The sequence below is a fragment of the Mastigoproctus giganteus genome, chromosome 7 (assembly GCF_048544385.1).
Source record: "Mastigoproctus giganteus isolate SK-2022 chromosome 7, ASM4854438v1, whole genome shotgun sequence".
In the NCBI taxonomy this organism is placed as follows: Eukaryota; Metazoa; Arthropoda; class Arachnida; order Uropygi; family Thelyphonidae; genus Mastigoproctus; species Mastigoproctus giganteus.
The window spans coordinates 63,914,513-63,932,586 of record NC_143581.1 but is presented as its reverse complement, the minus strand read 5'-3'; the positions used below and the strand labels follow the sequence as shown (position 1 = coordinate 63,932,586).

Genomic DNA, 18,074 nt, shown 5'->3' with positions numbered 1-18,074 from the left:
ATAGGTTTCTTGGGCTTTATCACTTTCAGAAAGTTGTATTATTCCTTGCGATATCTTGATCCTGAACAGTCTGCAGAAGCTCCAAGTAAAAATCTTTAGTGTGCAGCACTACTCTTCATAACCATGTTGCAGAGAAAAATGGCTAGCAGTATTTTTGATGATACATGTATATATGAATAATAAAAGAAACATGAACAAAGCATAGAATAATAAGCTAACTGCCAGATAATGTAATGAAGCATTATAAGCTAACTAGATGACCCGTGTAGTTTAATTCACACGTCAAAACCATGGTATGACAAACATCTCATATCAAATGGTGTGTAACATATAAAATGCCATTGATAAATGCCATTGATATTGATATAAAATGCCATTGATATTTGCCCATTTTCCTACAAGAATAAATGTTCAAAGTGGTCACCCTGCACTGTGCTATGCAGCAGGCCTGAACACATTGTGGTATACTTGCTTACACACATTTTCATACTAGGGCCTGTAATGGTGATGATGACAAGTTAATAGCTTGGAGACTTGGCCATTAAGTTCTCTCAGCTGTTAACTCACCTGTAGTACTTCACTTTCTTTAGTTCCTAAAGAAGCCCAGCAAGGGTAATCACAGCCATAGATGGGATTACCACATTCAGTCCAACTTGGGAACACTGTTCAGGTACTGCTGTACGCATACTCTAGAATGTTTGTTTGGTTTTTAGGAGCATTAGCAACTAAGGCCATATTGCTCCAGGAAATGCGGTGGTCATTCCCTGACCTTTCCGCATCTTCCGTATTTGGTGGTGACAGGCTCGAACCCCGGTCTAATCAAGAAGTGTGTGCTACGCACTGCTGCTCCTTCCCACCTGGCTACGGAGGCGCCTCTAGAATGTTCTAGCACCCATTACACTGGGACCATAGAACAAGCAAAGCTGGTTTTTCAGCAGCTGTTACACACTGTGCTCAAATGCTTAATAATTAGTATTTGCAATTCAAGCTGTTTGTGTGCAGATATGGGTCAAGTAAAATATTGACAATTCCAACCCATATGTTATTGCTTCCACTATTTGGTGTCACTGTTCTTCTGTATGAATGTTGTCATAATTGAATATTTACTCATAGGCTAACTGTGTTTTGCCACTCCACATGATCTATCACATTTTTATTGTCCTCAGGTAATATCAAAGTCCTACGTAGTGAAACGGATGCACATTCTTGGTTCATAAAAGGGATCGGGTGATTTTGTCTAAAATGCTAAACTCTCTTTCTAAAAAGTGATTATTACTTATAAGATAGTCTGTTATTCTGGTGTATGTGCAACAAGGTGGCTGCTAGCACTATCACACTGTCTGCTTTGCTCTCATGTTCTCATGTTGATTTAACCTGCATATGATGTTTACATCATGGTGGTCATGTCCCAGATAGCATTCAGTGCATGATGTTCCTAGTACACCTGTATCACTAGACTATCATCTCTCGTTTCCTGTTATATGCTATGCCTTTTATAAAGATATTTTTGAGTGCTATTCACCTGAATTGGTATGTGTAATTCCACCTTTCTTTCAAACTTGTCAGAACATGGGGCATCTAACCATTCATGATTCTTCTCTCTCTCTCTCTCTCTGATGTTCTCTTTTTCCTGTTATATGCCTTTTATAAAGATATTTTTGAGTGCTATTCATCTGAATTGGTATATGCAATTTCACCTTTCTTACAAACTTGTCAGAATGTGGGCAACTAACCAGTGTCTGTTCATGAATCATCTCCAACCTGATTATTCTTTTTTCATTCTTTTCCTACATCTCTATTTTGTTTTCTGGAATATCTTTGCTCTTTATGAATTTCCAGCAGTCATAATAACCTAAGGAACACACTAATACTATAAAATTCTATTTATGGTACTAGTGTTTTCTATTTGTTTACTTCCAGTGTAATAGAATTTCAGTAACTTTTTAATGTTTGTGATAACATCAATTAAAAAAAAATTGTCTGATTTGAATGTAGTTAAGATAATATAAAAAAAAAAAAAAGTGTGTACAAGGTATGTACATAGTGAATGTAATGTTCTTCTGTTTAAAAAACGAATTTCATATTAAATATGCAATTTTATATAATGTGAATCAGTTGCACATAAAGGAAGCTTGAACACTGTTCACATGTTATGCTAGTCTTATAGGTAACATTTCCATACCTACCAACTTTTATGATTTTTCCTTGAAGTTTGGAGTTAATTGGTTTTTAGGAAGCTTCCCATTTTATATAGATTTTAGTCAAGTTTGTGTTCTGTATATACACTTTTGTTTTCTGTTTATTGATAATACTTCCTAGGTTACCTGTATGTAAAAGGTTACCTGTATGTAAAATGTCGAAAAACTGTAATTTAATATTAACAAAAACTGGAGAAAGCATCACTTTACAGAAATTGAACTTTTTTTTTTAATTTCAGTTACTTGTACTGAGAATGTGTAATTCACTGTTAAAGAAGATGTTGGGAAATATCTTCTTTAACAGTTTATATATGCTCAGGGTCAAAGCAAATTCATTTCAACATGATTTTATATTTCAAAAAATTAAAGGGAAAAATTTTTTTTTGGAAAAACATCTGGTAGGGGCCACAGATGAATAGTACTGAGTGGAGGCAACTAGGTACATACACTTGTTATGCTCAGATTTGCCACCTTTTGGTCATTGTTCATGGTAACTGGGAAGTTTTGTCATGCTTCCTTAAAATTACTGCATATAATAATTTCATCATTAATGTATTACTGAACGTGTAAAATTACTCTCAACGTGTAAAAGTTTTTACACGTTGAGAGCAATCCATAACATTATGTGAGGCCTAAAAGTCTGCTGTTTTGTATGAAAGATGTCTGGCAGAAGCAGTATCTGGAAGTCAAGAGGAAATTCCTAGTTTTGAAAATCATCCATCCCAAGTACACCCGATCTTTTCTTTTTTTTTTTTCTTCTGTCTTTCTCTTTTTTTTTTTTTTTTTTGTTATGACCAAAACAGATGATGCTGAGGCTCACAAAAACAGTTCCTTATTCACTAATTATGCATTTTTTATCAGCATTTATATTTATGGTTTAATTTTTTTTACATTTAATAATTAAATACAGGCAGTTCCCGCTTTATGAGTTTTTTTTTTTAAGTATCATGCATCAACAAAATCAAAAATATGAACATTAATTGCAATAAATAAATGCTAAACATTCATAAATATGACATTTCAAACCACGCACGTAGCTATACAATACAGTACTACTGTGTGTGTGCATTTGTTAAGGTAGATGAGAGTATCTCACTAATTCACACAACATACAGTAGTTATTACGCTGACGTTATAAAGAGTGGTTGTATTGTTCTTCATTTTCGCTGTCTTGTCTTATTTCAAATTTATGCACCTTATTAATACTGCACAGCATGCTAAAACGAAGTAATACTATGGAGAGTGATGTTAATAAAAAGAAACAGTGAAGAGGAATAACGTTGGAAACAAAATATGATATCATAAGCAAACATGTGGTCAGAAAGACTGTTAAAGAACCATCAACGAGTGTGCATTTAGTTGTTGATGATGAAGAATAAATATTCTTTAACATTTGTATGACAAATAATTTCATTATTATTATAATTTGCTTGATTTTAAAGGCTATGTTTTTATTTCTTTGGATAAATAAATCATTGTTTAAGCATAAACTATTGTTTTTTTGACCTTTAACATTACAGCCACTCCCTGACTTACGTAAGGTTACATTCCACTGAACTGTGCAAGTCACAAGTTTTATGTAAGTCGGAATTTCCCTAAATGCTTATGCAGCACTTGCAACTATGTGCACTGAAATTGATTGAACCAAAAAAGAAATGTTCGACGAACATGTAAATAGAATTATTATTTTTTTTTTATCTCATGTACAGGAAAAGTTACAAAAATTTCAAAATTATAAAATTACAAAAACAGAGAGGAGACAGGCATAATGTCAGCAAGTTTTACCTTTTGTGCATCATTGCCAGAATTAACTCTCCAGCTGATAAGCATGCCGCTGCAGAAGTTGAGGGCTGTGGAGATTTAGAAGTGGTTTTTTCCCAACACATCGCAAAATTTCTCTGAAGCTGCAGAATCGGCACTGGCGACTTCACCGCATCTTCTTCTCTTCTTCTTTGGTCCTTAGCTGGCAGCTGGGGGAGGCGGTTGGCCACGCAACCAGTATGCTGCTGTAGGTGCCGCAGGGTTTCAGACTTGCTCTGTGATGTTCTTCCATACCTTACGATCCATGGCTTCAGTCCTGGCCTCGTTAAGGTCGAGACGTCGGCTCTTCAAGTCATCTTCCACTTGCTTGGCCCACGTTTTCCTGGGCGCGGTCCGTTGGATGCTCCATTGGGTGGGTCGTTGTCTCCAAAGGAGTGTGGATGGTATTCTGTTCGTGCCCATTCTACATACGTGGCCAAACCATCTGAGCCTTCGCTTCTGGATTTGGTCAGCAATGGTTGGTTGCTGTTGGCATCTGGCGCGGATGGTATCATTAGTGATGCGGTCGCGAAGAGAGATGCCCAAGATCTGCCGCAGGCATCGCATTTGGTGGCTTGCGACCCATCTGTTGTCAGGGCCTTTGTCTTACCAGCATTGATCTTCAAACCGTATAGCCGGGCAATGCGGGCAATGTTGTAGAGGCTGACCGAGATGATCTTTTTGCATGCCGTAATTTGAGCTGCACCTTAGTCCGGATGAGGTAGTGATCCGCATACTTTAATGTTTTGGAAACCAGCGCGATGCTTGAACTTATTAAACCACCTGTTGCTTTTCACAAACTTGGCTTGGGGTTTGCCATACTTATCATTAATATCTTCATAAATACTTCTTGCTTTTGCTTGAATGGCCATTGGACTCAGGGGCGCACTCCCTTCTGAATCTGATTTTCTATCCATATTATTAATACATCTACATCTTTGATATAGCACCTGAATGCTGTTTTGTGATCACTGTTGATCTTAAATTGCATTGATCCTTTAACATGTTCTTTTATACATGCACTGTCCCTTAAAATAGTATTCACTGTTGAAGCAGCAAGACCTAATTCCATGCAATAGATGACAAACTTTATCCTGCTTTATACTTCATAATTAATCATCTTCATTTATAAATCAATTTTGTTTCGTTTCCTAGCACTGCTAGCACTTGCACTTTCTGTTGGTCCCTTTCCCTTCACCATTGTAATAAATAAATAGGAATGAAGAGAAGATTCTGAAAATTTATTTGTTTTTTATATGATTGAACATTTCAGTGAAGGGGAACTCATTTCTCCATAATACCATAATGTAAAAACCACAGAATTCCAGTTATTGGTATTATCACAAATGCAATAAGATTGAGTTTACTACCTGTTTATAATAGATTGTGCTAACGGAAAAGCTCAATAAACCAGAAAGTGCAACTTGTTTTTATTGTTTTATGGTAGTAACCTCCAGAAATGTATTTTAGAAAAATATCACAAAGGCGTTCAAAATTCAATAACGATGAAAATGTAGTGCAATTTCCATTATATAAATGACCTTTTAGAGAGATAAATAGCTTAGTTATTTAGCGAAAATTTCAACTTCTGAGGTCTTGGAATGAATTACCAAAAAAAAGGTGTTATTGGGTTCACATTACGATATTTTCACGATACCTCCATTTATTCCTACAGGATGCAAAATACATTTCTTTGATTTTTTTAAGTTTGCAAAAACTTATGTAAAGTCAAATTTCCGTAAATTGAGTATTATGTAAGCCAGGGAGTGTCTGTACTATGGTCAAATTTTATTGTTGGTAACGTAACCCCTGTTTTTAACATTACATCTATGGGAAATACATTCCCGCTTTATACAAGTTTTCGTTTTACAAGTGCACACTAGGAACAGGTTGGCTCGTACAGTTGGGAACTACCTATATATGAAAATTCAACAATTATTAAATAACACTAACATCCTATTACATGTTTATAATAATTTTATTAAATACTGAGGACGATATTACTGAAAACATTTTCAAAAGTCGTCGTAAGCTTATATTTTGTGACACACTAGTTTTAAACCCAGGCTGTACACCAGAACTACCTGATGTTCTGATTGAGACCCCTCCTTCCCATATCAGTGGAGTGGCAGGAGACAGAGACAGAGAGAGAGTGTGAGAGTGAATGTAGATGACTTAGAGGAGTTGCTAACTTCTCATAATGAGTTCCTTACTAATAATGAACTGTAGAATTAGAGTTCTGTTGCTTTTAATAAAACACAAGAGTCTGAACTTGCTCCCATGAGGGGTTTTACTATCAGAGTCACCGAAGAGGCATTTTTACTACACAATCAGTGCATGAATTTGTTGGGGGGGTGGGGAGAAGATGATGACTTCTCACCATCAGGGTTGAAATCAAGGTTGCAACTAATTATATGAGAACTATAGATAAACTGTGTAATAAGAATAAAAAAAAAAAAAAAAAAAAAACTACCCTGGTTTCACTTTTCAATATAGGGACCATGGTGTCTCACAGGAGTGGTATGTTTCTGAGGTACCTATGTACCTCAGTAGATCACAATGTCAATATTCATATCCTTCTGTAAACTTTCAACTTGAACATACAGTAGTTCTGTGTAGTGTCACTTATAAATTTATTCAGCATTAATTACTATATAATCTTTTACTCACAGCTCCTGGTATTTATGAAAATGAAGATATTAAAAAGGGAATCTTACTTCAGTTGTTTGGTGGCACCAGAAAAGACTTTACAAATACAGGCAGAGGGAAATTTAGGCAAGTAACATTGATAAAAGTTGTTAGTGTTCATTTTAATAATCCAATATAAGTTCTTAAGGACATTATTGAGAACTGATAACTCTGCTAAGAAATAATGCAGTCAACACTGCATTATTTCTTATCAAAGTAAATACCATTACATTGAGTGCCATTTTAACGAAAATTTCTGGGTTCCAGCTGAGTCCCCTTATTATTAGTTCTTTGTGAGTCTTGTTTGAACTCAGGTTTGATGAAAATTTAGTACAGTGAATTATTTTTGAAGTAATTTATGCTTAAAATGTACTGGCTTGCAACAAAAACGCTATTGGAAAATTGTGAATGCCACTGTGTGTTGCTCATTTGACAGCTATGAAAGCTTTTGCTTGAATAAAAAAAAAAAGTTTTAAACAATGTGATAAAAGAATTCATCATGTCTTTCTGACTGGCTATCTATCTCACTCACTCATTCAACCTTAAATAATTTTCAACAATAATCATTTAAACGAAATTTCAGTACAGTGATATGATTCATGCATCACCGAGAAGTTCATGGTAATGGGATTTTACTATACAGTCAGTCCTTGTATAGCACGTGTTTACACTACACGGATTCGATCATACACGATTTATAAATAGGGGAACGATATCATATATAACACGAACCGAATTCGCTTATGCATGATTCGCCTTTGTGTTTACAAGAAATGGCAGTCGAAAGCGGAATCACCCCAACTGAACACAACACGATAGGAATGAAGAGAAGATTCTGAAAATGTATTTGTTTTTTATATCAGTGAAGGGGAAACACATTTCACCATAATAACATAAAAACCCACACAATTCCAGCTATCAGTATTATCGCAAATGCAATTAAATCGAGTTTACTACCAGTTTATAACAGATTCCACTAGCAGAAACGCAACTGGAAATTGTTTTTATTGTTTTATGGTAGCGACCTCCAGAAATGTGCTTTAGTAAAATGTGAGCTTATGAGGTGTTAATAGTGTGTCTCTCTGCCTTTACGGTGCTGTTTATTCAGTTGCTACATGTGCTAGCTTAGTTTATGTGTATCAAGCGTGCCTCCTCATTTTGTAACTGTGCTTTATTCCCTAAAAATTAGTAAAATACTTAAGGTGTGAAAAGGAAGCATCCTGGTGCAGAGACTACAGATTCAGAGAGAAAAAGAAAAGCAATATCGATTAAACAGAGGTGGACTGGGTCAAAATTCTTACTCGGGAAAATTTGTAGTGGCCTCATACTAGTGTTTATGGCCAAAATCACACTGGCCTCCGGCCCACCCGGTAAGGCTTATGGCCAGTCCGCCTCTGTCGATAGAGAAAAAATATGAAATTGTGAAACGCTTTGAGCGAAATGAAAGACCATGTGATATTGCACGTGCTACAGGCCTAAATGAGGCAATGCCAAGAATTAGAAAGAATGCAGAGAAAATAAAAACAACTTTCATTGCAGGAACAACTCAAAGTGTAATTAAAATCCATTAGATTAAGACACAAAGAATTGGAAGAGATGGAATGGCTGTCATGTTTGGATAGAAAATCAAACAAAAAACAAGTTTGCTTATGATAGAAGCAAAAGCATTAGCAATATTTTATTACGTAATAAAATACTTACATATTTTATTATGATTATTTATTGAGTTTTGTAATGTTTTGTTTAAAAATGTGTGTTCAATCTTGGATGGTCAGCACCTAACCCTATTTTTCCCATAGGGCCTGTTGTTTTTATTGCACGAGGGTTTCTAGGAACACAACTATTGTGCTATATGAGGACTGACTGTACTTGTATTAAGTTAAATTTAATGCATTTATGTAATGAATAAAGCACAAATACCTTCTCTCAGGATTTCTTATGCATTTGTAATTTGAGTACAATGAAATGTTTCTTGTACTATTTCTTGGCATAGCAAGAAATTTGTATATTCATTCCTAATTGGTGTGTTAGCCTTTATTGGTCTGTCATTATGATTAAACTATAATGACAGATTATATTGTAAGTTATTTTTTTCTTAGTTATATCTTCAGTACTACAACTTTTCAGTGGAGCAATATGGCCTTATTTGCTAATGCTCCTAAAAAACCAAACTAACAACAACTTTTCAGAGAATAACACCACTTAGGCCAAATTACATCATTTCATTAAATTATAATCAATTGTCATAATTATTTTTTTGCAATCTGAGACACAAATGCAATCCCCTGGAAGATGAGGGGATTGCATTTGTGTCAGTAGAAAAAGAGGAGGATGCTTTTACTACATTTGTTGAAAGGAATGATAAAGAAGTTTACAGTCTAACTTTAGGTAAAAATTGAATTTAAGAATGGCTATGAGATTAACTAAAGATTAACATTAACAAATACTATAAATTTCAGTCTGCCACTTTTAGACCTATGGCTAAAGTGAAGAAATTTAGAAACACTGATTTCTGTAGTCTTTCATGCCAGGGTCCATCTACCTGATATCTAAAGAAAATGTCTCTTTCTTCTAAGCCAGCAATAAATAAGCAACCACAAATAGTAATAATAAAAAGTAAAGGGAGTGTTCAGGAAAGACAGGCTGTTCTCTCAGCACTCATGGTTGGAAGAAATTAGTGGTGGTGGTAATTAACAGTAAGCATGGCAAGGTCAGTGAGATGTGCTTCAGTCCGTGTGGTTCTTTAGTTAGCAGTGTTCTTTTCGTCTCCAGCTTTGCCTAAGGGATATTGAAGAGGAACAGTGTACTACTTCGAAAATTTGCTTCAGATTCTGTAAAAGTGTAATTTAAGGTATTCTTTTTGAAGTTGATGGTGAAGTTACCCTTTGCAGAACTATTGTTTTCTCTTGATTCAAAGAGTTTAAGGAGAGGATAGAGAATCATGGAAAAAATCTAGAGGGTCCTATTGTACCAATGACTGTACTAATTGTGGATACATACAGCAGCTGCTATTGTTCATGAGGTTGTAGAGTAACTGCCCAACAACTTGTAGGTGTGTTGGAAATTTAATCGACACATAATCATACTATTCTGAAATACCAACATGTCTCATGTTTGTGCTAGGTAGATTCTTGTACTGGTTACTCCTGAACAACAGGCTGTGTGTGTGTGTAATAGCAGCTGCAAACATTACAGCAGTTGAAATGTGCCTCTATCTCAATGATCCTGAAGGTAAACAGCAAAGCATACAGTGGGTTTGTGGATCTCCTAGGCCCAGGAAAGTTCATGCTATGAAATCACCCCAATAGGCATGTGCTAATTGAAAGAACACTACAATCATAGGAGAGTATTATCATTCTGTTTTGAGAATCCTCATTACGTACATTACCAAAAAAAATTGCATCTCAGAGCAGTTGGTTGGAAACTACATCATAATGACACAAGATATACATTGCTTCAATTCTTGATTCAGAAAGGAGTCAAATGTATTCCACATCCATCTTATAGCCCTAGCAGCTTTCTTCTTTATCCCACAAGGAGATGGGGTAAAGAGCAACTGTGTGAATATATTATTTTGATGGTCCTGAAGCTATTACAGCTGCAGAAGTGATTTTGAAGGATATGTCAAAGAACAGTTTGGAATGCATGTTCGTAGAGTGGAAACAAGGTTGGGATATTACTTGCAGTAAGTATTTTGAAGGTAATGTAATCCAATGTGATCAGTGAAAAGTGCAGTTTTTGTACTCAAGCCAGTCTAGATCTTTATTGAACATCCCTTGTATAATTAAAAGACAGATTTTGACAGTATTAAAGGTGCACACTTTTTTGAAATCAATGAGGAAAGAAAGAACAAACATTAAAAAAAAAAAAAAAAAAAGCTATTGATTCTCTGAGGAATTATCCTATAAGACACTAATTATTTGCTGATAGTCATTTAACATAAAATAATTTGAAAATTTATGAAAAGCTTGTAAGATTAAAAGTTCATAAATTATCCAATTTATGAATTTTCCTTCTAACGAGTGATAATTTTTGGCACCACAGGTTTGATTTATAGAAATTCAATAATACAAATTTTTGCCTAACTTCAGTTAGACGAAACAAGATGTCACTTTAAGTGTTAGCATTTATGAATTTAATATATAAGATGTGCAATAAAGTTCCTAGATTGGTGCTGTTGTGATCATGTTTGAGTTAGAAAATAAATGGAAGTGGTATGTTACAGTTAACTTCCACTAGCAGATGGTGTTGCAGATTGTCCAGTAGGCTGACAGGTTGCAAATAACAACCAGTTTTGTTAGTATTAACATTCCATGTCACAATATTGCAACGGAGCAATGAACGAATATAAAATTTTACTTCAAACTGGGAAACTCTGCAACAGAAATGTTTGGAATGTTAAACTGTTTGTTGTGATGAAGCATTAAGTCATACCAGTGTGTTTGAATGGTATAAGTAGTTCAAAGATGGATGTGAGGATGTTCACGATGAACGAAGAAGTGGGCACCTGTCAACTTCTCAATGAGGGTAGAGTTGCAAAAGTTCCAGAAATTGTGGCAAGAGATTGTCATTTGACCTTCAGAATGATGGTTGACAAGATGTATATAAATAAGGAGAAGATTTGTGAAATTCTGCATGAAGATTTAAGGAAAAGGAAGGTGATTGCAAAATTTGTGCCACACACCTTACAGATGAGCAGAAGCAATGAAGAGTGTCATCATGAGAAGACTTCATCCAGATTTGTCAAGACAATCCTAATTTCCTTAACTATATTGTCACTGGAGATGAGTTTTGGGTGTTTCGGTATGAAGCTTCAGAGCATGCAGTAGATTTCAAAATCATCACCAAGGCCCAAAAAGTTTCATTTACAGAAGTCCAGGATCAAGACAATGGTTATAATATTTTTCAACAAACAGGGTGATTCACAAGGATTTGTACCCTGAAGTCGGGGGGTGGGGGGGGGAGAGAGAGAGAGAGAGAGAGAGAGAGAGAGAGAGAGAGAGAGAGAGTCAAGGCTAAATTCTATTTAGGTGCTTCAAAAACTATTGAAGTGCATTTCCTGGATAAGGCCAAAATTTCAAGAGAAAGGAAGCTGCTTTTTGTTGCACGACAATGCTACCACCCTTTCCATGCTTATTTTGAAGACATTTCTGACAAAACATAGCATTGTACAGATCAACCATCCAATCTATTCTCCCTATCTAGCACCAGCAGACTTCTTCCCCAAAGAGAAAACTGCGCTCAATGTGATGTTGAAGACATAAAGAAAAATGTAATCACCAAACTGAACATCATCTCTTTGAATGCCTTTGCTGACTCTTTTCAGAAACTTTTATAATGGTGTAATAAGTGCATTCACTCAGGTAGATTATTACTTTGAATAAAAATAAAGCCATTTTTGAATTCACTACGTGTTCTTTATATTGCACCAGTCTGGGAACTTTATAGTCACACCTCATATGCTACTGTTTACAGCAGGGGTCGGCAAACTTTTTTTGGAAAGGGCCAGATCATAAAATTTTTAGGCTCGGCGGGCCAGGTAGCAAACTCGAAGATATTTACATGGGTAATTCTACTCATAGAGCAACAAAAAAAAAAAAAAAAAAAAAAAAATAGGTTCAAAATCTTTTTATTAGGAAGTGATATTTTACATAATATTTATACACATGCTGACACTTACAAAAAAATTAATAAAATATTTCCATTTATTAATAAACGTATTATAGAACTGGTTAAATTTTGTACTAATGTGATGAATGTAATTGTTTTTTCTGAGATAATATTTCATCATACTGGGGTTCAAAGTTAGTACTTCTTATCATTAAAGTTATTTGCAAATGGTCATCCGTTAATAATGATCTGTATTTTGGTTTTACATATTTCATTTTTGAAAATGTCTTTTCACATTGGTAAGTACTCCCAAATACAGATATAAATCCCTATGCATATGATTTTAAGTGGGTAAGTGCCTGCCTGGCAAACCAAAGGTCGCGGGTTCGATTCCCGCCTCGGGCTTGGATCAAAGTACTGCAAAAACCTTGGGAGGTGCATTATGGCCACAGAAGCCTATGCGCCAACAACTACCAAAAAATATATATATATGATTTTAATTTACCGTACTTATTTTCCAAAAGATGTTTATAGAATTGGGTTAGATCCATTTCTTTAAACCTAACTTTTAGCATATCATCATTTTGCAGATCAATCACTTCCAATTGAAGGTCTGATGGAAGCTCCTCGATTGTACAGCCAAATGGATTTTGAATTATGGAAATATCTTTTGCACTTGCATCAAGATCCGAAAAACGCTGTTGTAACTGTAGTTTAAGTTCAGAAAATATATCCGTCGCAAATTTTTTGGGAATGGGGATTTCGCTAATATTTGAAATTTTTTACAGCATGGAAAATGGTCAAACTTGGTTAATGTGATTTGTGTTTCAAACAATGCAAATTTTTGACGATATGACTTTACAATAGAATACGTTTCACATATGAGCACTGTTTCCCCTGTAATTTTAAGTTAAATTCGTTAAGATATCCCACGATGTCTGTAGCAAATGCTAATTTCCATAGCCATTCATTGTTAGATAATAGTGGTTGTGGGCAGTTTTTCTCATTTAGAAAAATTTCTATTGCTTCTCTGAGTTCAAAAAATCCCAATAAAACTTTTCCATTGCTGAGCCATTGAACTGCTGTATGGTATAGGGCAAATCAGGATATTCGGCTTCAATCTGTAATATAAAAACGTGAAACTGACGATGGTTAAGTCCAAGAGAGCGAATAAAGTTAACCGCTGACACAACTGGTTCAATAACACATGGCAGATTGAGGTGTTCCCCGCAAAGAGCCTGCTGGTGAATAATACAATGAATTACCAGAGGTTTTGAACATTTAGCTTCTTCACAAGCCTTAAAAATTTGTCCAACGAATCCTTTCCCCATTCCACACATATTTTTACCACCATCAGTTGTGACACATTTTAACTGATTCCATTGCAAATTGTACTGTGTTAGCGTTTTCTCGACTTCCTTGAAGATATCTTCGCCTGTAGTTGTTTCATGCAGACTATTCATAGAAGCTAATTCTTCAGTAATCTCAAACTCAGTATTGACTCCTCGAATAAACAGCAACAATTGGGCAGTATCAGTAATGTCTGTAGACTCATCAAGAGCCAACGAAAACCACTTGAAATTTTTTGCCTTGTCTTTTAAATTGACTCTTGATGTGGCTCCCGATGTCCTCAATTCTTCTAACAGTTGTTCTCGCCGAAAGACTGACAGATCAAAACAAATCCATTTTCTCTGGACACATTTCTTCGGCTGCCGCAAGCAAACATGATTTAATTAATTCACCATCGGTAAATGGTTTCCCTTTCTTGGCTAATAAATGAGCTATTTGTAAGCTTACTTTAGTTGCTGCTTCATTATCATTTTTATTTTAACGAATAAATTGCATTGTGATGATGCATTACATTTTAAATTTTCCAATTTTAGCTTCCCATTGATTTTCTGTGAGTTTTGAATATTGTGCTGCGTGCTTAGTTTGGTAATGATGACATATATTGTACTCTTTTCGCACAGCTACTGTGTCATTACATAATAAACATGATACTTTGTCATTTATTTCTATGACAAAATAATTCACACTCCATTCAGCTTTAAAAGCACGACATTCGAAGTCCACTTTTCTCTTCATATTTGGTCTTGAGGGTGACATGGAAATGGTCAGTAATAAATAAAAGGAAAAAAAAAAAAAAGATTGCAGAGCTCCATGACAGACAATACCACGTGTGCCGCTAAAGCAAAACTGAGAGAAATGCTGGCAACACTTGTTCTACGGTAGACGACAGAATGCGAATATGCGACGTCAGTAGCGCCACGTGCGATCATTATTCTCAACTTGACTATCGGCTATTGCAGCACGTAATTTGATTTATTTTAAATTTTTTTCATGTAAAAAACAATATTAACCCGTCGGCCAGATTAAAAAGAGGGAGAGGGCCGTAGTTTGCCGACCCCTGGTTTACAGGAACACATCCCTGACATAAATTGGACATAAACCCTCAATATAACGGATTTCGGTTTTAATGGACCGGACAAATAATAATACAGTAATGTACATATTAATCTTGACCATATTATTTTTTTTTAGGTTATACAAAACTTCAGTGTTATTATTAATTAAAAATTAATAATAATTACCTATTTCCATTATTGTTTTGATAATTACCTACTTTTATTTTTATAGTCAAATTAAGGAAATTATTTTTTATTCTTTCTGAAAACGTGTTCAAATAGCTGTTTTCTCAGATAACAGATAAGAGTAGGCGGTGACTTGCGAGCTGAACGTGACTCAGGACACTAAACTGCAGGTCTACCAATTTGCCTTGTTTCGGTCTCAGTGTGCCTCAAGCTGTTGTGCAGGCAGGTTGTATACAGAGTGTTTCTGTGATTTCTGAATTGTGACATTATTTATTAAATAATTTTGCAATCCTTACAATTTAAAATGGCATCAAGTGATAGAGGAGTTAAAAGAAAGTGTGTAAACTTAAATATGGCACAGAAATTAGAGCTAATTGAGAAATTAGAACAAGGCATCTCAGTAGCACGTGTTTGTGAAATTTACAGCATAAAAAAACAAACTGTTTCTGATTTCCGTAAATCAAAAGCCAAATTGCAACATAATTTTATATTGTACAGTACTGCATATTGCAGAGGTGTCCAAACTTTCTCTGTTCACGGTGCCCTTAGTGTCAGTAATTTTTTCATGGCACCCCTGGGTCAAAAGAAATACCTAACACAGTGGTTTTGACATTTTAATATATACCTATATAATAAATTTTATTCTTTATATAGAGGTACTAAATAAAGATCAATTATAGATCACCACAAAATTAAAGTTATGGTACAATGGATACCGTACACCTTTTTATAATGAAATAAATATACAAATTTAAAAAAAAATAATAACTTTAACTAACTTAAACCCAAATTACCCGGCACCCCGGTTGAAAACCATTGGTATATTGTATTAAAACTTTTTTTTACATTAAGAACAATAAGAAATGTCCACCTAGGTTACAATCAATTTAATGGACTTTCGGCATTAACGGACACCACTTCTTCCCTATTAGCCCATTAAATTGAGGGTTTACTGTATCTGTATTTTTCATGATTTGGTTCTGGATTACCTTCATTTATTTCTCTACTTTCTCTCTTTGTGGCAACTTTTCCACTATCAACAAGTTTCTTCTACCCAACCTTCAACCATCCACAGTTGATGTTTGGATAATTTGACTAGAATTCAAAGGTTTCAAAATCCTTTCATATCATACTGTTGTTGTTATTTGGTTTTTAGGAGCATTAGCAACTAAGGCCATATTGCTCCGGGGATATGCGGTGGTCATTTCCTGACCTTTCCAAATCCTCCGTATTTGGTGGTCACGGGTTCGAACCCCGGTGTGATCAAGAAGCGTGTGCTACACACTGCTGCTCCTCCCCACCTGGCTACAGAGGCACCCATATCATAATGTAATACAATATATGATATTTATTGTACAGTACAGTACATCATTATAACAACTAAGAAATTTCAGAAAATAAATAAATTTAAAATAAATAAATACATCAAAATACAAGCTTTCAAATCTAGCAACTCTAGTATAGGCAAATTGCCATATTTTCAAATGTAATCTTATCAGCTATATCACCTCATCCAGCATTGCATAATGTAACAGTTTACTTCATTTTGCTTTTATTGTGGCATGCTGTACTGAATATACACCAACGAGCCAAAATATTATGACCAGTGAGTCGTTATGCAAATCAAAGCAGCTGCAAGTGAACTACATGTGCGGATCGGGACACAGTATAAAAAACACATGATACTGAGCTCCGTTAATTAGTGTCACTCTTGTTCTTCCGATGGGAAAAGCAGTGGACTTAAGTGAGTTTGGCAAAGGCCAAATTGTAATGGCCAGACGACTGGGTCAGAGCATATCCGAAATGGCATGGCTGGTGGGATGCCCACGGTCAGCCGTGGTTAGTACCTACTGAAAGTGGTCCGAGGAGGGGAAACCCACGAACCGCCAGAGAGGTGTTGGGCAACCATGGCTCATTGATGCTCGAGGTGAGTGAAGGCTCTCCTGGATGGTATGTGGCAACAGAAGGGCGAATGTGGTGCAACTCACTGGTAATTGGAATGCTGGTGATGGGAGTAATGTGTCACAACACACACAATACATCGAATCCTGCTGAAAATGGGGCTGCGCAGCCATAGGCAGCTCCAAGTGCCCATGCTAACCACTGTTCACCAGCGACAGTGCCTACAATGTGCTCTCGAGCATCAAAACTGGACCTTCAGTGATTGGAAGGTCGTGTAGTCCAATTAATCACATTTCCTGTTGCACCATGTGCATGGCTAGCTACATGCCCGTCGTCTACCTCAGGAATTGATGCTGCCTGGATGCACTATGGGATGAAAACAAGCCAGTGGCGGCAGTGTCATGCTTTGGGCGATGTTCTGCTGGGATACCCTGGGTCCAGTCATCCATGTGCCTGGCACTCTGATGTCTACCACCTACCTAAACATCATTGCTGACCAGGTACACCCTTTAATGGCAACAGTTTTCTCCTCTGGCGGTGCCATCTTTCAGCAGTATAATGCATCATGCCATACCACCCGGATTGTTCAAGATTGGTTCGCGGAACATGAGGAAGACTCCCAGGTATTGTCCTGGCCTCCAAATTCTCCAGACATAAATCCTATCGAGCATCTGTGGTTTGTGTTGGAACAGTAACTTCAATCTGTGGCATCTCAACCACGGACCTTACAGGAGTTAAAGGATCTGCTGGTTATGTGTTGGTACCAATACCACAAGACATTTAGAAATCTTGTAGCATCCATGCCTTGCTGGGTACGTGTTGGTACCAATACCACAAGACATTTAGAAATCTTGTAGCATCCATTCCTTGCTGGGTACGACCTGTTTTGGCTGCAAGTGCAGTACCAACATCATATTAGGTAGGTGGTCATAATGTTTTGGCTCATCAGTGTGTGTGTGTGTGTATAAAGTGCTATATATGTATTAAATGAATGTATCAAATTTTGCTTCATGCAAATTTTTTTGTTTTGTTCTGTATTCTCCCATTAAATCATTATATGTATGAGGAAAATTACTTCTGATTCACAAACTACTTGCTAGGGATGCACAATCTTCTTAAACTGAGATTACTGTACTAAAAATATGATTTATAAATTCATTTTATATATTTTAAATAGCCTTTCTGGAAATAAAAATTAAAAGTTTTATTTATTCCATTAAGTTCTGTTAGTTCCATTAATCTTTATTTAGTTCACTCGAGAAAAAAAAAGTGGTAGCGAGAACAT

At 35.8% G+C, this 18,074-nt stretch overlaps 1 protein-coding gene across 1 annotated transcript in view; it reads left to right on the top strand.

Annotated features, from left to right (window-relative positions):
* Positions 1-18,074, top strand: part of dpa (disc proliferation abnormal) — a 212,884-nt gene that overhangs the window by 114,794 nt on the left and 80,016 nt on the right. The window contains exon 13 of the mRNA XM_090378338.1: positions 6,671-6,773. Within this exon, the coding sequence (XP_090234464.1) occupies positions 6,671-6,773 (103 nt within the window). The remainder of the gene's footprint in view (positions 1-6,670; positions 6,774-18,074) is intronic.